This window comes from Dama dama, chromosome 20 (assembly GCF_033118175.1).
Source record: "Dama dama isolate Ldn47 chromosome 20, ASM3311817v1, whole genome shotgun sequence".
NCBI lineage: Eukaryota > Metazoa > Chordata > Mammalia > Artiodactyla > Cervidae > Dama > Dama dama.
Genome location: NC_083700.1, coordinates 99163804 through 99186558, shown reverse-complemented (window position 1 = coordinate 99186558; position 22755 = coordinate 99163804). Strand labels below are relative to the sequence as shown.

The following is a 22755-nucleotide window of genomic DNA, read 5'->3' as shown; positions in this document are numbered from 1 at the left end:
AAGGCTCTCTCCACATCAGGACCTCCTCCAAGACCTCGGGAGGCCACGCGGAAGGCCGGGGTGGGCCTGTGGCTTAGCTGTTCCCACCAGATGTTCCGTGCAGAGGGCTGGATTTCAGGATATCAGACTTATTCTCAGATTTCATTATAGGTTCGAGTGTCTTGAATTTGCCTACTGAGGGATTGTAGCACGCAGGTTCTTCCCTAGCTTCTCTTAGGAGGTGTGGCTGATTGTTCAGGGGAGCAGGTTCTGTCACTGATGCCAAGGGCCCTGTGCTGGATGTGTGGTGACAAAGATTAAGTTGAGATATGTCCACGCCCTCAGGAAGCCCACGTGGTAGCTGACTGAGGAGGTGGTGGTCCAGGTGGAAGGGACAGTGCGAGTAACTGTGGAGACAGGCAGGGAGGTATATTCAGAGGAGCCAGCCCACTGTGGCTGGGTTTCCAGAGCCAGGCCAGGGTGTGGAGGAGGAGGAATGAGGTGGTTGTGAGCCAGAGTGAGGAGTTAGCCTTGGGCGTTCTGAGCCCTGGAAGTGTTTCCTCGGAGGAGGGGCTTGGTCTGATTTGCATTAGAAAGATTATTCCTAAGAATTGTGTCTTAGACGGAGCAGAGGGCTTTTGTCACAGCCTCTGTGAGGTCCAGGGGTCTGAACTGTGGAGGTGGAGTGGGGGAGGGGACACTCGTGGGGAGTGTCCCCGTGGGGAGGATAGAGGATAGAGCGGTGCTGTGAGGTTGGCGGGATGGCAAAGCCTGAGCTGAGTGCCTCCCTAGGTTCTAGTGTTGGTTGGGTTTGGAAACCTATGTTCAGTGTCTGTGGAAGATGTAGGCCTGGGGGGTAGGGGGGGGTGTTTACATCTTTATTAAAGGGGGCCACTCAGGGAGGGGGCGCAGAGGCTGGGGTTGAGAGGACTGAGGAAGAAGAGGCTGTGAAGGAGACGGGGCAGTAGGCAGGGATGCATGTAGAGGAGACTGGCAGCTCAGAGCCTGATAGCCATCAGTACAGCGTGGCCTCCTGTGCCGCCCAGAGCTGGCAGACCCTCCAAGGTCCACAGTGACTAGGCCCCTTGTTACTGTTGCCTGGTGCCCCATCCTTCCCTGTCCTGTCCTTGCCCACGCCCAGGGCTGGGTGGGAAGGCCCAGAGGCTCCTCAGTCAGCCCATTCCCCTGCTCCACAAGCCTCAGGTTCCCTCTCTGATGTGATGTTGACGCCCACCTCCCGCTGTTCTCCTTTGATAGAAGGTCATGATGAGCTGGGTGGGGAAAGCCTCTTGAGACCCCGATTCAGAGTCTCAGAAGTCCTCTGTGGTCTTCCTCCAGCCCTGATGGGGGCTTCAGAACCTCGAGGTTGGCAGCAGCCTCGCTTCTGATTTTTCCCCAGTGCGCTAAAGCAATGCAGACTGTAGAAAACTGGGGAAACTGGAAAAGCTGTAAAGAGGACAAGATAACCCCACAAAGAGGACCACTCTGATCACTTCATGTGTCACTGTTCCTGACTGTCCTAGTCAGATGTTAAATTATGTCCACATATGTCTTTTTCTAATTATGCGAATTAGATCATAATTTACACCTCTCTAAGTTTTTTATGTTTAAAAAACTTCAAATGTGGAAAAGTTGAAAGAGTAAGAATACAGTGTGTTGCCATAATTGCCTTGTCTCTCCCTATACATTGTTTGGGCTCCCCAGGTGGCGCTAGTGGTAAAGAACCTGCCTGCCGAAGCAGGAGATGTAAGAGATGTGGGTTTGATCCCTGGGTCAGGAAGATCCCCTGGAGGAGGGCATGGTAACCCACTCCAGTATTCTTGCCTAGAGAGAATTCCTTGGACAGAGGAGCCTGGTAGGCTATAGTCCATAGACTCGTAGAGTTGGACACAACTGAAGTGACTTGCCACGCACACATGCGTGTTTACATATGAGCATACATATCTGCTGTGTCATTTGAAGGTGAGATGTGATTATCAAATCTTTTCATTTAAAGTGAACCAACAGGCATCTTCTGTGTAGGATTGTCTCCTGTATAAACACTTGACCTCTGAAAGTAAGGAGTAACTTCATAATTTCCTGATTCTCAGTCCATATTCGTCTTGCCCTGCTCATCCTAAAAATGTGTTTTTTTTCCTCTAATCCAGTATGAACCAAACTAGGGTCATGCATTGCATTTAGAAGTTTCTTCAGTCTCTTAGACTCACACACCCTTCTCTCTACTTAAAACTTTTTTTTTTTTTTTTTTAAATTGAGGCATTTAGTGAAGCACATAGTGGCTAAACTGGGCAGCTCAATGAGGTTTTACCCATGTAAGCTGTGAAATTTTGGCTCCTGTGGTTTTCACTAAACTATTGAACTTTTTAATCATTCGTTCAGTATTCACAAGTAGAGTGCTTCTTGGCCACTTTTGGTTGTGTAAGCATCGCAAGTGTGTGTGCCGTCATTTTTCTGTGATTGTGAGTGGTCTGTTTCTGTTTCTCTGCTCCTGTCTCAATCACTCTTGTTGTGACTAGGATATGCAAAATACGTGTGCTTGGATTTTGGCACCATGTCTCCTGTTTAGGCCTGATTGATGGGGCTTGTAAGGTTAGATTTTAACTGCAATCCATTACGGTCCCCTTCACTGAGATCACATGCGTGGCAGCTGCCAGATCCCTTTGGATTAAACATGATTGAAGGTGGAGGAGATAACTGTTTGTTTGCACTGAGCTTGAGTTGTAAGGAATAAACAGATAAATGGGTAGTTCTCCAGAGCTTTCCTTGGGCTGCTCAGCATAGGTCTCCAGGGTCTCTTGAAAGGCATTCCTGTCTGGGAAGAAGTGAGGAGGTCATTGGAGGAGTTGTAGCCACGGATTGCAGGGCTCCCCACAACATCATCCAAATACTGGAGGAGTCCTTTGAAAATCACTCCTGCCCTTTGCCTTTGTCACCCATAGGTTCTCGGGTTAGTCCCGACCCGGAACCGGAAGGTCCCAGCTTGAGCTGAGCTCATCGGCTCTCCAGGCAGGGCTGGTGCTGCCTGCCTGACTCACACCTCTGCTTCCTCCTCTAGAGCTATCAGAACAGCTGACCCCCGAGGAGGAGGCTGAGGAGACAGAGGCCTGGGCCAAGCCCCTGAGCCAGCTCTGGCAGAACCGACCTCCAAATTTTGAGGCTGAGAAAGAGTTCAACGAGGCCATGGCCCAGCAGGCCCCTCACTGCGCCGTCTGCATGATCTTTCAGACGTACCATCAGGTAAGCCCTCGTATCCCCTCTGTTTACCGAGTGCCAGCACTCAGGAAAGCTAGCTTTAATGGTGGGTGCATAGTTTGGGAAGGGTGTGTTTTTGCCCCATCTGCCTCCTGGATGGAAAGCCTTCACGAGGCAGGTAAGCATGTGGGTTTCACTTGAGAATGCTTTGGGGAAGAGCAGAGGGTGTGACTTGGACTCTGGGGGATTCCCGGCTCCCTTTGGCACTCACACTGTTTGCTGAGGAACCTGCTCTTTCTAGTAAGTGATGATTCCTTCTAGATGGTTTGTTGTCCTGGTCAGTCTGGAGAACTGGGGATTTTTTAAATCAGTCTGAACGTCAGCTGAAAAGTCAGATCCTGCAGTGTTGTCTCTTTTCTTCCTTGCCCATCGCCACTGTGGATGTTGGCAGCAGTGGAAAGGCACTTGGGAGGGGCAGGAGCAGGGGCTCTGCAGGAGGAAGAGGGATGGGAAAGCACCCTGGCTGAGCCCAGCCGTGCCCCTCCCACTCGCGGGGCATTTGATGCCTCCACCGTCATGGGTCTCTTTGAGTCTAGCTCTTGGAGGCCAAGAGGGCACCCACAGCAGCCTGTGCCAGAGGACCAGCTCGGTGTCAGCTGGGACCTACACAGGGCGGCACGTAGGGAGCCAGTCCGCTGTGCTGGTCAGAGTGGCGTGGCTGTCCCCGAGCCTGGCAGGGGCCCCAGGTTCATGTTTGCCAAAGAATGAGACTTCAGACCAATGTACTTTGAGTTAGTAACTCATTCTTTCTTTCCAGTGACCAAAAAGTGAACCCAAAAGTTCACTACATGTCCTTGACTGGGTGGGAAGCAGGCAGATGGCCTGGCTGTTTGATCTGTCGAATGGGGCTCAGCGTTCCATGAATGGCACAGGCTTGGGGTTGACATGTTCCTGGGCCCCATCCTTGGAACAGGGGGTGAATGTGCCATCCAGCAGCAGAGCCTGCAGATCCTCACAGTCAGGCTCTTTGCCAAGGGAAGGACATGGACACAGTGTTCTTCCCGAAGGGGCCCCAAGCCAGGAAGAGCATGTGGGGCTCCAGCCATGTGACAGAGCTGCAGCTCAGGTGACTGCTGACATGGCCTCTAGAAGAATCCGCGCTGGGCCTCTCCCTGGGTGGGGCGCCATGCTGGGCAGCAGGGGGAGGCCCCCAGGAACAGCCTCGCCAGCTCCCGGTGCATTTTATTACCGTCTGGTTGGGAAAGATTGAAGTCCCAGTTGCCTCTTACCTCTCTTCCTCTTCTCGTTGTCCCCGGGGGGCCTGTTTGATGCTGCCTTGAGAAATTGAATTTGAGTCATTAGAGGTAACTTCAATTAGCAGCTCTGGGATAATGGCTGTGCACCTGGGAGCCGTAGCCGGCCCGTCAGGAAGAGAGCCGCTTTCTGCTGACAGAGCTGTGGGGAGGGCAGGACACGTGCCAGGTCCCTGAGGTGTGCGCTCGCCCCCTCCTTAGGTGGAGTTTGGAGGTTTTGGTCAGAGCTGCGGCAGCGCTCCAGATTTGGCCCCCCAGACGCAGAGGACCAAGCCATTGATTCCAGAAATGTGCTTCACCTCGACTGGCTGCAGCACGGACATCAACCTGTCCACCCCTTATCTGGAGGAGGACGGCACCAGCCTTCTGGTGTCCTGCAAGAAGTGCAGTGTCCGGGTCCACGCCAGTGAGTGCCTCACCTCTTCTCTGCATCTGGTCCCAGGGCAAGGGCATCTGACCAAGTCCTCCCACCTCTCAGTCTCCCCACAGCCTCCCAGGGCCCTCCCCCGCCACCCCCACCCCCAGTGCAAAAATTGCTTATGTGTTGTTGGAGTGGTCAGATCGGGTCTGTGACTTGGGTCTCTGCTCGTACTGTCTGCCCTGGGCTGTCCCCCTGTGCAGATACATGGAGGGGACTAGTCCCTGCTGCTCACTGGGTATTGGTACCAGTGAATCTATGGTTTCCCACTTTTTGAGACTTCGGTCCATACTGTATGGCTGATTTGTGGGGGCGTGGCACTAGAATTCAGTGGTCTCTGTAAGATTTGGTTGTCTCTTTGGGAAAGGATATTTGGAGAGGAGCTGCAGGTCTTCCTTTGGACTCTGGGTTTAATTTGCTCACCTCGGTGTCCCTGTTAGGTTGCTACGGGGTACCCCCTGCAAAGGCTTCTGAAGACTGGATGTGTTCTCGGTGTTCAGCCAATGCCCTGGAAGAGGTGAGTGCATCCATGCTGTCGCTGGCTCCCCATGAGACAAGCTTGCTCAGGGCCACTCTGTTTTACGTGGACTCTGTCCCAGTGGTCTGAGCAGGACCTGGTACACTGTGATGTGAGAGTGTTGTCGGAATAAATCCCCCCCACCGTGACAGTGTTTGCTGCCCATCTGCAGCGGGGCCCGATGGCGTCCAGAAGCTGTTTGCTCCATTGTGTCAGGACCAAGCAGAGGTCCTCTGGTGAACAGACCACCACCCCCTGTAAAGAATTGAGCCATCAGGTCAGAGCATCAGAACAGGGCTCAGGTGGTTCATTTTGTGGCTTTCTCTTTATTCTTCACTCCTCTCTGGAACCTGGCAATAACCGCATAGGAGTCAGGCAGAGCCCTGTAATGCACGCAGCTTGAGCAGGGTATCATTCATGACTTTCCTTTCAGTTGTTACTATTAACAGTGAAGACAATTAGGTTAAGTCAGGCGAATAATTAGTGCACTTTAGCCCCGAGTGGCCTCCCTGTCCTCCTGCAGGGGAGTCCTAGTTCTGGGGGCTGTGCAGGCGAGGCCTCCTATGCTTTCTCTTGTGGAGGCTACAGTTGCCCGAAGGAAGTCACAAGGAGAACAGATTGGCTCTTAATAATTCGGTGGTGACCACTCCTCCTCCCCCGCTTCTTGGCAGGACTGCTGTTTGTGCTCATTACGAGGAGGAGCCCTGCAGAGAGCCAACGACGACAGGTGAGTTTTCTGAGCTCTGAAGTGGCGTGCAGGCGTGCCGCCAGGGTAGGGGCTGTCATCCACATGACTGATGATGACTTGGGAAGCACACTGTTGGGGGCTGAAATAGCATTTCCAAGACTAATTTTAAAGATGGGAGGCCAGACAGCCCAGAGGTGCCCCTCAGAGGCAGCCTTGTAAGTTACATCCTTCTGGAGAAGCTAAGAAGGACTCACGAGGGTATAAAGACCCTGTGAAGATGATGCAGGGGCTTCATGGTGGACATGAGGACTTGACAGGTTAGATCTGGGGCTGGTGCAGAGGTGGCCGTGGCTGTGGGCTGTGAGCCCTTCCCAAAGCAGACTCCCTGGCTGTTTGGAGTGAGGGGGCATGTCCTTCAGGAGGGCGGTGGGACATTGAGGAAACCCAGCTACGCCTACCCACTAGTCAGCCAAACCCACAGAAGGTTCTATTCCTCAGTCTGGAGCTGGGCTCCTCCGCTGCCAGCAGGTCACTTTCACTGAGCTGAATTTTTTAAGTCTTTATTGAATTTGTTGCAGTGTTGCTTCTGTCTTTTTGTTTTGGTTCTTTTGATTGCTGGTCATGTGGGATCTTAGTGGGGTCTTAGCTCCCCGTCCAGGGATTAGACCCACACCCCTTGCATTGGAAGGCGAAGTCTTAACCACAGGACCACTGGGGAAGTTCCTTGAGCTGAGTTTTTGTGCTTGGTCGCTGCTTAGTGGTTTGGGGGTAGAAATGTCAGGTGAATGAGGTTTTTGCTCTGAGGCCTGGCTGCCTAGGGGAGAGTACTCACAGGTCGATGGGGAACCAGCAGGGAGGATCCTGCTTCCAGCTGAAATCCTGTGGGAACTTGGCGCACACACCGCTAAGCCTCTTGCCTCACAGACATCCCCTTCATGCTGCTCTGCTTTCTGCTTCCATTGTTCTAAAGGCACTTGCTGCCCTGACTGGAGGTCACTGTGTTCCTCACAGTTGCCAAAGAGTGCTGTTTAAGTCCTCCTTTTCTTGGAGTGGAAATGGCTCTGCTTGCACCTCCCGCCTTCACCATATAATCTTTGGTCTGCCCTGTGGAGCTGTGCAGAAACAGACCTGTCCCCACTCACACACTGCAGGTGGCCCCACGTGGTTTTCACCTGGCCTGATCCTGAGAGCACTCACCATCTCAGTGGAGCCCATCTAGGTGCTTGTTAGTTTCTCCAGATGCCCCGAACTTTAATTCTCTAAGGATGTCCATTGAACACACCTCTCAGGAGTAAATGGGTCTGGACCAGAAACGAAAGAGTGATTCTGAGGTGGACAAAGGGAGCAGAAGGGACAGGTCATTTTGACCCTGGGAAGGTTTGGGCAAAGGCTTAAAGAGGAGGGCTGGGCTTACTGGCAGATTGGGGCCCATTTGGAGATATTTTGAGGAAGTGCCCAGGTCCTCCAATTAAAGAGATCTGTAGGGAGTTCTCTAATTTATTCTTACTTCCTAAACCATGCCGTACCCCCAGTTAGCTGTGGCTCTGTTTATTTAGCAACAGGCTGTGAGTGAGTGGTGTAAGCAGTGTGATGCTGTGCTGACCTGGGACAGTGTGGTGGGGACCTTTTCCCACTTAGTGTGGGAGATACTTCTGGTCTTAACTCTCTGGGTCTCAGGACGTTGCTGGGAAGTTCAGGGGTCACGCTGGGGGAGGGAGGAAGCACCACAGGAGGCCCACATCAGAAGAGGCCAGGCTCTTCAAAAGCAGCAATTAAGTTTTTGGTCTCTGTATCTTTTTGTCCAGAATTTGCCCCAGCTGTGCATGTGCACATTTATTTTTAGTCCTCTACAGTTTCTTTGTACTTTGTTGCCTGAGGAGAAATTTGTCCAGGTGCAAGCACTGCAGCACCGTGGCAGAGGGTCCCAGGTCCCAGTCTGTCTCATTCCCCTTGCCCTTCACCCCCGCCTCCCCACCTCTGTCCTCTTACTCTAAGAGGCCAAAGGTCTCTTCTTCTGAAGCTTCTTATGCTGGACAGGGGCCACAGACTGTTGCCTACAGCTCACTGACTGTTCCAAGGTCCTATAGGGACCTGGGCCACTCTCTCCCAGAATGGGTTGAACTCTTTGAGCTATCTTGAAGCCTTACTTCAAACTGTTGGAACCTAGAAGACCCAAACTTAACCAAAAGGTTAAACAAACAGGGTTAAAAGGGAGCACCATGATAGCCATTTAGCCAGTTGAAGAACCTGGAGCAAAAACAGGGTGTTGGGAACAAAAGCGGGTACTGAACATGCACCCTGCACTCAGCACCACCAGAAGGGTGGGCAGACCGTCTAAGCTACCCCTCTGGCCTGACCCCTAGACACACATTACTCTCATCCTATATAAGTTGCAAGCTTGCCTCCCCACCCTGCAGGGAGCAAGCAAGCAAGGGAACTTGTTCTTTGTTCTTGCTCCCCCTTGCTGCAGCAGGGCCCCAATAAGCCTTGCCTGGGGGAAAAAACAAAGACAAGAAAGCCATAGGGCCTGGGGGGACTGAAGTGGCCTTTGCCTTTTGGCAGATGGGTCCATGTCTCTTGTGCGGTGGCGATTCTGGAAGCAAGATTTGTCAACATTGCAGAAAGAAGTCCAGTGGATGTGAGCAAAATTCCCCTGCCCCGCTTCAAACTGGTAAGGAGAGAGAGATGGGCATGTGACTGTGCATCCTTTCCCTGTTTCCAAGGCTCTGGGTAGAGGGGAACACAGCGCTTAATGAGGACACCCCCTGGCTGGTCTAGTGCCCCTTGGTTTTGGTCATGTCTTACAGTTCTCACCCTCTGGTTAAAACTACTTTTTGAGGGTGTCTGTGATCGGATATGAGATTAACAGAGGGCGTATGTACCCTCATGTTTTGGGAAGCAGGTGGGCTCTTGTGTGTGTGGCTCTGTGCATTTGGGGGAGCAGTAGAGGAGACCGTCCCAGTTCCTGTCATCACTGGCCTACTTCCCCTGTGTTGTAGAAATGTGTCTTCTGTAAGAAACGGAGGAAAAGAACGGCCGGCTGCTGTGTGCAGTGTTCTCACGGCCGTTGCCCAACTGCCTTCCACGTGAGCTGCGCTCAGGCTGCAGGCGTGATGATGCAGCCAGACGACTGGCCTTTCGTTGTCTTCATCACCTGCTTCCGGCACAAGATCCCTAATTTGGAGGTGAGGAGGCTGCGGTTCCGGAATCCGCTTGACCGTTTTTCCTGAGTCATTTTCTCTGGAGGCTGTTCATTTGTGTGTCAGCAAGTTATTTCCTCAAGCACTATGCTGCTTGGAGATGCTAATGAGTGTAGGGTTAGGAGGTGGCCCCTGTCCATCTCTGCTTCCTGCCTTGTATTTCCTAATCCTGGGGTATCACCTGCCTTGTGGTTGATGCCTTGTTTGTCTCTCCTCCTGGGTAGACTCCTTGAGGGTCAGTGTCTTGTTAATCTGGGTGTCAGGGACATCGCAGAAGCTCTGTAAATGTTGTGAAATTACGGGAAGAGTAGTACACCATGAGCCCTACGTGGTACTGATTTTCTCTAAACGGTGAAGCTTAGTGAAAGCTACATGAAAAGGTTTGGATTGAAGGTGGCATTGATGTGGGTCTTAAAGGGGAATTGTGAGCAGGAGGTGGTCAAGTCTTCAGAAACAGAATGAGCCAGCCTCAGGAGGAGGAACATGTAAGACTGGTTCTGGGAACCTGGCGGGGGATGGTACTGGAAAGGCAGGCAGTGCCAGAGGAGGAAGGCCCTGGGCTGCCATGCTCAGTTAGGAGTCTGACCTTTCTTCCATTAGGAGAGGGGAACTTGTCCAGTATTATGACTTTGAGCTATATTTTTTAAAACAGTTCTGGTTTGAAGAAAGGATTAAAGGAATAAGAATTCGAGGCCAGGAGACCAGTTAGCCTACGTGAGAAGTTGAGGTCTTGAAGTGGGAACACAGAGGCAGGGTTTTAGGATCACAGCCAGCGCTGGATCCCACAGTGGGTGGAACTGATGGGGTCTGTTGACTGTCAACGGGAGAGGAAGGGGGAGGTGAGCGGTGTGGATTCAAGATGACTTGGGCTACTTCCTGGAAGGTGGAAGGGATGCTCATCCGGTGTTAACTGCATTCAGGAGCTGAGATGGGCCTGGGCTGGTTTGTAGGGGAAAGCGGGGGAGGTAGAAAATGAGGGAAGGACCTGTAGACTTTGATATTGCTGGAACATTCTGGCTGAGGTACCAGGAGGCAGTTGGATCCACTGGATGAAAATTTGGATATTATCAGCATTTAACAGGATAGTTACAGCTAATTCCTATTAGAAACTGGTCTCTGGAGATTCCTAATAGAAGGAGCAGATGGTGGAGCAGGAGGCAGTGAAAGCAGCTGAGAAGCAGAGAGAGACGTGGAGAGAAGCAGAGCAGCAGGGGGCTCAGGAGGGCCTCGTACTGTCGGGGTGGTGGGGCTGTGTGCACCCCACCTGGGGGCTCCGGGGGCAGTCAGGTCAGGAGCCAGAGTGCCTTCTGTGAGCTGCAGTCTAGTGGAGGGGACGCCCATGAAGACTTGTCAGCAGTGTGGTAAAGAACAGTCATAAAAGGAAGGACACGATAGAGCTCCCTCTTAACCATTTGGCTCTTGGAAAAGGCCTTGGCTGACTGGCTCTTTCTTCCTCTCATTTAGTTAGTTACTTATTTGGCTGCCTAGGGTCTTAGTTGCGGGACATGATTTTCATTGTTCGTTGCAGCCCAGACTCGGTAGTTATGGCTCGCAGGCTTAGTTGCTCCATGGCATGTGAGATCTTAGTTTCCCTGACCAGGGATCAAACCCGCATCCCCTGCAGTGCAAGGCCATTCTTAACCACTGGACCACCAGGAAGTCCCTGGATCCTTTGTTTTCATAAAGATATTCTATTGAACACAAGAGGTGGTTGGGGGGTGGGTTGGGAGCTTAGGAAGAGGGAAAAATAAATAGTCAATAAGAAAATGAGGAATAGAAGCCTGAGGTACATTTTGGTAAGGGGGTAGGAGTTTTGTGTTGGAACAGGATAGTGGTGTGGTGAACATTATCCTCCTGCCCATCCACACACCCTCACATTGGCAGCTGTAGATGGCTGGTGCTATAAGGAAAGGTGGGTACTGTTGAGTCTTTTACTAATTCATTCCTCACCCACGTACTGGGCACGTTTGGCACAGTTATTTATGTTTTGTTTTAACTTTCATTTATTTATTTTGGTCGGGCAGCTTGTGGGATCTTAGTTCCCTGACCAGGGATTGAACCCAGGGAGCCCTCACCACTGGACAGCGGGGAATTCCCCAGGCACAGTTTTAGGTGCTGGGAACACACTAGTGAATGAGATAACAGTGCCTGCCCTCCTGCTGTATTTCCTGTGGTTGAAAGATGTGTGGAAACAAACATTCAGTGTTAACAGATGCGGCATAAGAGTAAAGCTGGATACAGGAATGGAAGAGGAGGTAGTCAGGAGTGTTGTCCCCGAGCTGACTCTTGGATGTGAGGGAGCCAGTGTGCAGAGAACTGGGGAAGAACCTTTCAGGTAGAGGGAACAGAGGCGTGCAGACCTTGAGGTGGGAACACGCTTGGCACGAGTGCTTGGAGGACAGAAGGGAGGCCGCCGTGGCTGGAGCACAGAGCTTGGGCCGCTTTGGGAGGGGCAGTTGGACTCGAGGCTGGCAGATACTCTGTGATCTCATTTGCATCAGGGGCAGGTTCAGAATGAGAAGAAGGGTGACGTGAGGGCCCCAGACATGACAGAGTCCTTGTAATGGGGAGCTGTGTGTCATACACAGCTGAGGACATCAGGGAACCTCAGTCTTTGTGCCCTGACCCTGAGGGTGGAGCTGGTGGTAAGATCTGTGTGGAGTATTGTGTGGGGGCCCCGGGCCTGCTGCACATCCACTGTGATGTGTGTCTGAACTATGTGAATTAGTAGGTGCTGTTTGGTCGGTTCCTCACAATAGGGAAGTCACGAGAGTCTGTTTGGGGGGTTTGGGGTGAGACAGGATGGTTGGTTGGTATAAGGACGTTGTGTGTTGTGAATGTGGGAGGAGCTACATTATGGGGGAAACATGACACTAGGTTTTCCCATGTCCTGGCTGGGGTGTAGATATCTGGAAAGACCTGTGCCGTTGTACCTTTCCATTCTCATGCTTCTCTTGCCCTGGTGAAGAGGAGCCAGCTCATCTTGGTCCCCTTTTGCTAGGCCTGTCAGCTCAACATGGGCGTAACCCAAGCCTCTGTTTTCTACAGCGTGCCAAGGGGGCCTTGCAGAGCATCACTGCAGGCCAGAAGGTCATTAGCAAGCACAAGAACGGGCGCTTCTACCAGTGTGAGGTGGTAAGGCTCACCACTGAGACCTTCTACGAAGTCAACTTTGATGACGGCTCCTTCAGCGACAATCTCTATCCTGAGGACATAGTGGTAATGTCTGAGTGGAGCTTCTTGGGCATTTTGGGATGGGGGTACTTCTAGGTCTGACTGACCGTGGGCCCACCTGCCCTTTCTAGCCATGCCCATGGTTCCATCATTTGGCCCCCAAACAGAAAGAAGTGTTTGTACTGGTCTTGCTATACAACGAAAATTGTATGCTACTGGGGTACCCTGGTTCCTCTAGAAGCTTGTAGGAAGCAGTGTTTTCTGCAGTAATTTGAAACATGCCTATATTTTAGTCCAAATTACCCTTAACTCATTAGAAAAGACCTGATGCTGGAAAAGATTGAAGGCAAAAGGAGAAGGGGGCGGCAGAGGATGAGATGGTTGGATAGCATCACCAACTCAATGGACATGAATTTGAGCAAACTCTGGGAGATAGTGGAGGTCAGAGGAGCCTGGTGGGCCACAGTCCGTGGTGTCGCAGAGTCAGACACAGCTTAGTGACTGAAAAACAACAGCGACAACCTGTGAAGGTGTTCTGACGCATTGGATGAAGAGCCCAAGCTTTGGAATCAGATCAGTGTGCCAATACCTGCTCCGCAGCTGTGTGATTTCGGGAGAATTATCCAGTTATCTCTTTTCTACCATGCCCTCTTGGTAGATGTGTGGAGTGTGCTTTACCGGTTCTTTACCGTTGAAGGCTTTGGAGGCTGAATAGAAGCTGCTTGGAGATAAGCCTGGCCTGACTGTGTTACCAACACCTGAGACACTGGAGGCCCTGCCTGGACTTAGTCCTAGGTTTTAAGGCTCAGGACTCAGCACTCAGTTCAGGTTTCCCCTGTTGTTCGTCTCTCTGTCCCCATTCCCCCACCCAACCCCCAGCCTTTTCATGTTAGACCGAGCACTGACATAGTGGGATGAAGCCACTTCTTCATTTAACACGTCCACACACATTAGCAACTTAGCTGCTAAAAGTCCATTCATTAGTTGTAAGGCAGACTTCTATGTATTAACAGTAAAGATGGTATCAGGTGTGTTTGTGGCAGTAGACTAGCTATGCTTTGTGATGCTCTTCCAGTTTGGCAGGCACTGGGCTAGGTTCTTGACTCGGGTCTCTGTCAGACTTGGGTAATACCAGCTCTGAGAAGCAGGAGGTATCTGTAACTTAGAGAACTCTCAGGACTCTTTTAGACATTACTGAGGACCCTAAAGAGCTTTATGTGGATTATGTCTCTTAACCCTCGCCTGCCTGTGATATCAACAAGGCTCGTGCTTTTCTATTTGCTTGTTATTAGTAGAAATTAAAACTGAGATTGATTTGAAACAGTCCATTGTTTTTAACAACTTGAAGTAAAACAAAAAGTATTAGAGGAGTGCCACTTTTCTATAATTTTGTAAATTCCTTTAATGTCACAGCTTCAGTTTGTTGAAATATATTGTTTTGGTTAAAGTGTATAAAGAAAACCTGGTCTCACATAGAGAAGCAGTTGGAAAAGTGAGTATTTAAATAGCCTTCCAGATGATTGTGTTCATTCTACTTTGATACTACACCAAACCTCATTGGATAGTAGTTCCTTAACAGTTAGCTGCAGTGTGGACTCTGAAGGCAGCTTGGTGAGCATACTCTCTTAAGTTCTGTTGGTCTGTCTTACACTGAGAATGGATCTTTCACCCATGCGTGATTTTGAACCCTCATCCATGTTGGTGTAATGGGCTATGCAGATCTTTCAGGTAGTGTTAAATTTTATCATACAGTACCAAAAAACCACTTTCATTTGTAGCACAAATCTCAGAAAAGTCTTTAAATTTTAGGGAGCGTCAAGCTCATGGTGGTGATACGACTTTTCTCAAATTATAACGTGTGCTTGAAAACTTAGGTTTTATTACTGGCAGTACTGTCAGTCCGTTTTCCTTGAAATGAAAGGCTCACTTCATTCATTTTCAAGATGTCTGCCAGTACCCAAGTCTGAATAACCTGTTTGTCTTTTTTTTTTCTCAAATAAAACTGGTGTTTCATGAAAAAAGCAGTTACTTCTTACAACTCACTTGCCCTGTGCTTTTTCTCAGGACAGACATCATGCTTCAGTGTGCAACAGAAAATGTCTTCTGAGTACTTACACATGTACTTAAAGATTGTGGTTTAACAAGATAATTTTTTCTGCTTTATCAAAGGGACATTGTTATGTGGTTACAGATTTTGTTTTGTTTTTTTGGCTACAGGTTTTTCTCTTTTGTTCCTAAATCATGAGTACACAGTGGCTAAGAATGTAGTAACAAGTAGTAGACCTCAGGGTTGTTGCCTCGATCTGTCCTGTGGTGCCAGCAATTGCACACTTTCTAGGTGTTACACCATCACTGCAAAAATGTCAGCACAGTGAAAGAGACTAATGTTTTAATATTATTATGAAAATTATCATGCCCTTGCTTGCTCCCTGCCCGTGGCTCAGGAATCTCCCTAAAGTGTGCAGACCATACTTTGAGAACTGCTGTTATCGGAGGGAAAACTGAATATCTGAGAACTTAAGTGATTTATCAAAGATCAATGTTTATCAAAGATCAGATATTTGACCAGTTAAAACTTCCACCTCAGATTCTTTTGTGGGGCAGTGCTTTCTATTTAACTGTTGAATTCATAACACAGTAGAGTTACTGAGTAATTGGTCAATAATGAGTTGGCAATACAGTATAAAGTCATTTCTATTCAATAAATGAATTGGCATGTAGAACCTTCCTCTTGTCATGAGTGGAAATTGGAAAGAGCAGTTGGAATTTTAGATATTTGGCATTTTAGACTCTGTCCCATTCCTGCTCCAAGGTGTATTTTTTGGGCCACGTTCCCCAAGCACCTTCTCCCATTTCTACCCATCAGACCTTTGATTCAGCTGCCATGAGCATGCTCACACACTGACCAAATTATATAACAGGCTCTCTACTGGGAATGCAGCGAGGGTTCCACCCAGCCTTAGGGTGCCCCCTTCTGCAGGTAGTCATAGTGCTAAAGTTTTTTGCCAAGTCCCATGGTAGGTGGTCTTTTATTACTTTCCTGTTAAGAACCCCTCTCTTAAAATAGTTGAGTACAATTTGAGTATTTCTTCTTGGCAGAACCCTGTCCCCTGTCCCTTAGACAGTTGAAGGAACATGAGAAAGGTTCTTGATGATGGTAGTTGTCTTCTACATTTATTAAGCTTATTATAGCTGCTTTTTTTGCACCTGGAACAGCAGCAGCCAGCAGAGATAGCAGGTAGATGAGGACTTAAGCAGGTCTCTCAAATGGACCTCCATTTCACCCTTCTTCCTTACTGTTCCCTCAGAGTCAGGACTGTCTCCAGCTGGGTCCTCCTGCTGAAGGGGAAGTAGTCCAGGTGAGATGGACAGATGGCCAAGTCTATGGAGCCAAGTTTGTGGCCTCCCACCCCATCCAGATGTACCAGGTAACCAAAGGCTTTGCTGGGGATGGGGGGAGGCTGGTGCTTGGTTAATTCAGTGTTTCCTCTTGAGCCAGAGGCGGGGCAAGTCCTTGCTCTTGGGAGAGGAGAGCCTAAGGTATCCGTCACAATGCTTTTCAGAGCTGGGGCTGCCCTGTGTCCAGTCTGCCGGTTGTGACTTCAGACATGGCAGGCCTTGCTTCAGTGTTCTAAACCCTTCCTGTGTCTGCAGGAAATGGCCACTGTGCATGGTGGACCAGGGAGCAACAGGATATCTTAGCTTAAGGCCTTTGTTTCCTTGGTAGGTGGAGTTTGAGGATGGCTCACAGCTTGTGGTTAAGAGAGATGACGTGTACACGCTGGATGAAGAGCTTCCCAAGAGAGTCAAGTCTAGACTGGTGAGCGTGTTTTCTGTGTGTCCTTGGTTCCCCTCTGGGAGGGAGGGAAGAAAGCCAGGGCGTGACCCTTTGTTTTTTCTTCGGGAGGTGGGGGCATTGGCCACACAGTGCTCATTTATTTGGTTTGCCTATTCTTCTATAGTCAGTAGCCTCAGACATGCGCTTCAATGAGATTTTCACGGAGAAAGAGGTTAAGCAGGAGAAGAAACGGCAACGAGTTATCAACTCAAGGTACCGGGAAGATTACATCGAGCCTGCACTATACCGGGCCATCATGGAGTAGGTGCTTCCAGCAGCTGAGAGAGTCCCAGTCAGCAAAGGCGAAAGCACTCTGGGGTTCCACAGCACAGCAGACACTTGGAACTCTAAAGTGAATTGTAAAATGAAAAGGAATGAACTAACCGACCCCATCATCTTCTCACCCCACCCTCATCGCATTCTGCTGAAGTGCAAGGATGAGCCCTTCTTGGACATGTGGCAGCAGACGATGAACTCCCAGCTGATGGGCTAAGCACTGGAATGCTATGGCTGCACTGGCCCCGGTCTGCAGTGGGTCGACAGTGCTGGCTGGGCTGGTTACCCTGTTCCTGGCCTCGGACTTAGCTTCCTAACGATCACCTGCACCAACTAGGCATAGGTGCTGGTGCTTGCCCCCCTAACCCCTTTTGTATTTATGTGTGTGGGTGTGGGTGTGTGTGTGGGGTGTGTGTGTGTGCGTTGATATGTATGTTTGGTCTGGACCAGCTTCTGCCAGCCCCTGGCCTTTACTTTCTTCCTTGCCTATCCAGGGCAACAAAAATGTGAAATTCTGCCCTCAGCTGAGCTGAGTAAGGGCCCCTAGGGGTTGGCTGGAGATGGCTGTGGCATCTGTCTGTCCCTAGAACTGCCTCAAGGGAGTGGTGGCAAAGCTGCAGTGATGAGATGGAGGTGCTGAGGAGTTAAGCCAGCTGTTTACCCTCTCTTGAAGAAGATAGGGTAACATGGGTGTGTGTTCCCATATCACTTGGGGCACAGAGCGCCTGTGGACAGTATTAGAGGGTGTGGGTGGGGAATAATCCAAAGGGAGATCTAATAATGGAAGCAGGCAGAGCCTGGCGAGTGATTCTGTCAATGGAAAATTGCAATCATGCAGGGGCTGGGAGGGTTAAGATGAACTGGGGCCACTGGAGGCCAGGGGCAGGTTTAGATACGCCCCTTGGTCTAGGGGTGGGAGGGAGCTGATTTCGGGGGTGGGGGCGGGACTGGAGGGCAACACTGAAGGGGTTAAACAGGTTTTTGCTCCTCATGAATTTGTTTGCCTGGGCCCAGGATTGGAGGGCTTCACACTTATACCCTGTGTATACAAGAATCAGATTTATAATACTCCCCGTTTTTTTGTTACGTATGAACGCTATAAACCAAATTATTTTGAAAACTGGTGCATCACCTTGTCCTTAGCAATAAAATGTGTTGAGCAGAGGATTGGCTGTGTCTGCCCCAAGGAGCCTGATGGCTCAGGGTCAGGCTGGGAGTGTGCCTAGAGTCCACAGGCTCTGGAGCAGGGCCATGCATTTTAAGGAGGCTCTTGAAGGCCCTCCTAAAGAGATGGACTCTTTGTTAAGTACTGGTCCTTTGGCTGTGTGTGATGGGGACCTGGGGAGAAGAGGCCCTTTGGCCGAGAGCACGTCCTTTTACTTCTCTTGCCTTAGAGATGGGATGGAAAAGCTAATAGAGGGAGAACTTCCACAACCTGTAGAAAGAACTGAGTTTGATCTCATCTCAACCCCACTTATTAACTTCATTGAGCAGGTATAAGTTTATACCAGTGTCTGTTCCATAAAAACTGTAGAACCAGCTTGAAAGAAGGCAGGACATTTTAGGTGCTTGAAGAGCAAGAAATTGCCCCCCATCCCCCTTCCCTTGGGTCCTGAAACCTTTCTGATCTGCCTGTAGTTGGTGAGACACCTCCCTGGAGGATGACCCAGTCCCTTTGACCAGCAGTGGGTTCCTGAGGTCCAGGTGGACAAGGATAGAGCAGCAGCAGGGCAGGGAGGGACTGGTGAACTGGGCACAGCAGAGCTGTTGCAGCTGGTCTAGTTCTTGGCTCTGGCCAGGTGCCGGAAATTCTTGGGTCAGCTCAGCAACTCAATGCTGCTTTGTGTCCTGGGGCTTGGGAGGTAGCTGCCACTTCTGGTGTCTGTGGGGAAAGGAGGAGCAGCAGGTTTCAAAGATACTTTTCTGTGCCAATTTCCTCCTGGGGCCAAGGAAAGGGAGGTTGACTCTTTTGTCCAACACCCAAGGATTCCCAGGGGAGAATGGACAGAGCCAGGCCTTAATGGATTGGCAAGCCCTGGGAACACACAACTTTGGAGGAAAGGAACCTTTCTCCAGACTTGGCAGGGTCTGGGACCTCCCTCCCTCTCACTGACCTACCATCCCCAGCCGTGCTGCAGGACAGGCAGGGAAGTCCCTGGTGCAACCCCAGCAGTTCTTTCTCAACAGCTGATTATTTTTCTAGAAACTTTTGTTTTGGTCAAATGTAATAATCCCCTGGGAAACTTAAAGAGGTGATGAAATTCAAGTCCCACAGAACAGGCCCTCGTGCCTGCAGTCAGGCCCAGCCAACTCACCGGTCACCCCTGAGAAGCCTTTTTATCAGAACAAACTGCCCACGTTTGGTGAGGTAAAGTCTCAGGGTTGGCAACCAAAGATCGCAGCCGCACAGTTCTTCCTCTCCCGTAAATTCCCGCGAGGGGTAATTGTGTTTTAAATTGTGCCCCAGGAGGGTGAGAGAAAGCTGGGATCTCCGGAGCTGCGACGGGTAGACGAAATGGGGCGGATAGGTCCCGGAATAGAAACTGTAAAGTGTCAGGCGGTAAAGTACTAAGGGCAGCCAGCGACCCCTGTACCCACCCACTACACAGGATTGGGCAGAGTCGCCCACAACCTCGGGTCTTAGTCTGGGTCTGGGGTGGATGCCTGCGTCCCTCGGCGTGGAGTGACCGTGGACCCCTGGCCCCCTCACGACCGAGAACAGGCTCTCGAGGGAATATCTCGGCGGACCGTGAGCCCTGCGGCCGTCAGAAACCCACATCCCGAACGGGCACCCTCCAGGGTGTGAAGCTGCGGGTGGAGGATTCCTCCAGGCGGCGGACGGGCTCCGGGGAACCAGGGGCGAGCGTCGGGGCGGAGGCAGCAGGGCCGGGCGTCGGTCCGGCAGGACTGACTCCCCGCCCCGCCAGCAGCCCCGGTCCGCGCGGGGCGGGGCGGAGGGGAGAGGGATGGGCGGGTTGCAGAACTCGGGGCTCCTGTGATAGCGGGCTCCTCTGGGGTGCGCCCGCCCACTGCTCTCAGCGCAGCCCCGCATTGGTCAGCCCGGTGCCCCGCCTGGCTCCCGCGCGTCGATTGGCCGCGAATTCCCGACCCCCGGCGAGGGCGCCGAGGCGGAGAGCCGGATTGGTGGTCCCGCCGTCCCAGGGTCGCGGCCGCGCGCTCCGCCTGCGGCTGCGTCCCCACTATGGCGGCGCCCAGGCGGCCCACCGCGTCGTGGGCGCCCGCCGGGGTCCCCCGCGGCTGCCGCCCCCGCCTAAGCCGTCGACCCCACCTTCCCGCCCGCTTCGTCCAGGGCGCCGCCTCCCCCCTGCCTCCCTTCCCGCTGCGGTAAGGACCGGTCCTGCGCGCGTCGGGGCGGGTAGTCTTTGGAGTAACGGTCGCCGCCACCCTTTCCCTCCCCTCCCCCTCTACCCGAGGTTACGGGTCGCCGGGGCGCAGAGCCCGAGCGCGCTGGTGCTGGGGGAAGGAAGGGTCGCGCGCGGCCCAGCGGTCTCCAAATAATGAAATCCGGCTCAAACTGGGGGCTCGGGGCGGGAGTTCGGTCCCACGGAGACCTCGCCTCGGTAGGGGCTGCCAGGCCTCTGGGAAGAGGACGGCTGGACTCGGACCGAGCGGTCTAGGTCACCTGCGCGCGAGGACCCCGCAGCGCTGCGCACCTTGGTGCAGAGGAGGGACATGGTCAGGCGGGCCTTCACTGTGGGAAGAGCAAGGAAAAGTGGAAAACCTGAGTGGGATCAGCAGCGTACGGGTAGCGGTTGTCATTGCTTATTGCTCTACCAGCTGCCAAATGTTCCGGGAACCCGGGTCAACTTGACTGACAAAGTACGCCTCTTGCTTCTTTTCCCCTGGCACTTCTCCCGATTGTTTACTGTCTGATTTTGTTTGCAGGAGGAAATATCTTAGTGATAAGATCAGGTTTGATTAGGATAGTGTTCCACGAATATTTTTGAATTCCTGTTTGTAAGCGTGCTCGTTTTATAATTGCTTAAGGACTTCACTTATGTTTGTGTTTCCCGCACAGAGGAGGAAGGAAAGAAACTGAACTGAATCACTGTAATTAATTGAGAGAGGAACCAATGAAGGCAGCTGCTATTTTGTAACAAACAAGCAACTTACAAACTTTTCTGTCGATACACTTTGAATGGTCTATACTAGTTGAACAGGAAGGTAGGTTAAAAAGCACTTACTGGGTTCCTGAAAGTAAATAAACCTCATGGAAAATTAGGTTATTCCCAAATCAGAATAACCTTGGAGTGCTGATCATTGAAGCGTTAGGTATATTTTCAAGTCAAAAAGATTCAAAAGAAGCTGGCACAAAAATTTATGATCGAAATGGTGTATTCAGTCTCTTAAGGCAATAGCAGTTGCTAAGAGTAAAGATTCTTAAGGATATTTTGAAACATTAAGTGATGAAATCTCCCTGTTTCACATGTCTAATCATGATTTAATAAAATAAATTATTAATGAAAAAAGATGTGCATATTCTTAGAGACTCAGTTACTTTGGATTATCAATAAAGTATTGTGTACATGTTGTGTGCAAGGCAATGTTACTGTGGGGATCTCACAACCTGTATTGTATGAGACTTGTTCTGATGATAAAGGGCACACAGGAAAATGATCATTAATAATATGGTCTTTAGAATTCCAGGATAGTAGGTACTATGAAAACTCTGGAAAAGAGAAATCCATATGTTTGAGGAAGGTTTTACATGAGGACTGAGGCTTGAGTTGAGCTGTGAACTCAGCTAGGTAGGCATGAGTGATGATGAGAAAGGAGAATTGAGGAAATGAGAAAGTGAGGATGCGAAAAGTGGCAGAGGGGAACCCAAAACACTCCGGGGTGTTTCCAGGAGGTTCTTATTGGAAAAAGTGGGAGATAAGGTTAATGGTGTCAAGTCAGGGAGTAAAGCACAGGGTAAACAAGAAGTAGTTCTTCAGATGAAACTGGAGCTTGCTATTAGAAAAACAGATGGTAGCACTTTATTTGCCCTTGTCACTTTTCTGAGTAACCTCAGCTATTTAGAATAATGGTCCTCTCAGCTACCTAGGATCTGCACCTCAGGACTGATTCTTGCCTTCCCTTTATTTCCCCCATGTGTTAAGTTGGTTGTCAGTTTTTATTGCTACAGCCTGCACACTGTTTCTAGTATTTGCTTCTTTTGGTTCCTATCATCATTATACTGATTTGGGGCCATTGATAACTCCCTCTTATTACTGCAGAAACTCTCTAACTTCCCCCCTGCCTCCTTTCATCTATCCTATGTACTATCATCATTTCTAGGTAATTCATTTCCCCAGCCTAGACTTTTATTTTTTATTTATTTTCCCCCATCTTTATCAAGATTTAATTGACACATGTAAACACACAGCATTTTGATTTGATACAGATATGTGTTGTAAAATTATTATAATAAAATTAGTTAACATCATATAATTACCTTTTGTGGAAAGATCATTGGAATTATACCTTCTTATACATTTTCTTTCTTATCTATTGTCTTTCTTTTTTAGAGTGTAATTGCCTTACAGTGTTGTGTTAGTTTTTGCTATATACCAAAGTGAACCAGCTATATGTATACATATATCCCCTCCTCCTTGAACCAACCTTCTACCCACCTCCAGCCTAGGCTTTTAATGGCTTCCTACTTCTCTTGAATTAAGCACAGCCCACCCTGGTCTGGGCAGTATGGGTAAACTCATTTCTTGCTATTCCCTTTGATTTTACAATATTTTCCAAGTCTGGAACTGTTTGCTCTTTGTTGTCTGTGCTCACTGTCTTTGCTCTTGTTGCTTTTTCTGTCCTAAATGACTCCTTGGAATCTCTAATTGTTGGTTCTTACACATTTGTCAGGGCCATTTGATGGGAACTCTCTTTGTGAAACTCTTGTGTGCTTTTCTCGCCATCGGCATGGAGCTCAGTTCAGTTCAGCTCAGTCGCTCAGTCATGTCCGACTCTTTGCGACCCCACGGACCGCAGCACGCCAGGCCTCCCTGTCCCTCACCAGCTCCCAGAGCTTACTCAGACTCATGTCCATTGAGTCAGTGATGCCATCCAGCCATCTCATCCTCTGTCGTCCCCTTCTCCTCCCACCCTCAATCTTTCCCAGCATCAGGGTCTTTTCAAATGAGTCAGTTCTTTG

At 50.3% G+C, this 22755-nt stretch overlaps 2 protein-coding genes across 7 annotated transcripts in view; both read left to right on the top strand.

The window, feature by feature from the left end:
• The window catches only part of KDM4A (lysine demethylase 4A), a 40409-nt gene extending 22694 nt beyond the window's left edge, over window positions 1-17715 (top strand). For 3 of the 4 annotated variants that reach the window (XM_061122153.1, XM_061122152.1, XM_061122154.1), the window contains exons 13-22: window positions 3035-3216; window positions 4686-4890; window positions 5343-5419; window positions 6091-6146; window positions 8670-8778; window positions 9107-9292; window positions 12356-12526; window positions 15790-15909; window positions 16209-16301; window positions 16444-17715. In XM_061122153.1, the coding sequence (XP_060978136.1) occupies window positions 3035-3216; window positions 4686-4890; window positions 5343-5419; window positions 6091-6146; window positions 8670-8778; window positions 9107-9292; window positions 12356-12526; window positions 15790-15909; window positions 16209-16301; window positions 16444-16584 (1340 nt within the window). In that variant the 3' untranslated portion in view covers window positions 16585-17715. The remainder of the gene's footprint in view (window positions 1-3034; window positions 3217-4685; window positions 4891-5342; window positions 5420-6090; window positions 6147-8669; window positions 8779-9106; window positions 9293-12355; window positions 12527-15789; window positions 15910-16208; window positions 16302-16443) is intronic. The other variant, XM_061122155.1, reaches the window with a different exon arrangement.
• Window positions 17716-19826: 2111 nt separating this feature from the next.
• ST3GAL3 (ST3 beta-galactoside alpha-2,3-sialyltransferase 3) overlaps window positions 19827-22755 on the top strand; it is a 205732-nt gene continuing 202803 nt past the window's right edge. For 2 of the 3 annotated variants that reach the window (XM_061122150.1, XM_061122151.1), the window contains exon 1: window positions 19856-19940. The gene's annotated coding sequence lies outside the window, so the exon portion shown is untranslated. Of the gene's footprint in view, window positions 19941-22755 lie in introns of all 3 variants that reach the window. The other variant, XM_061122149.1, reaches the window with a different exon arrangement.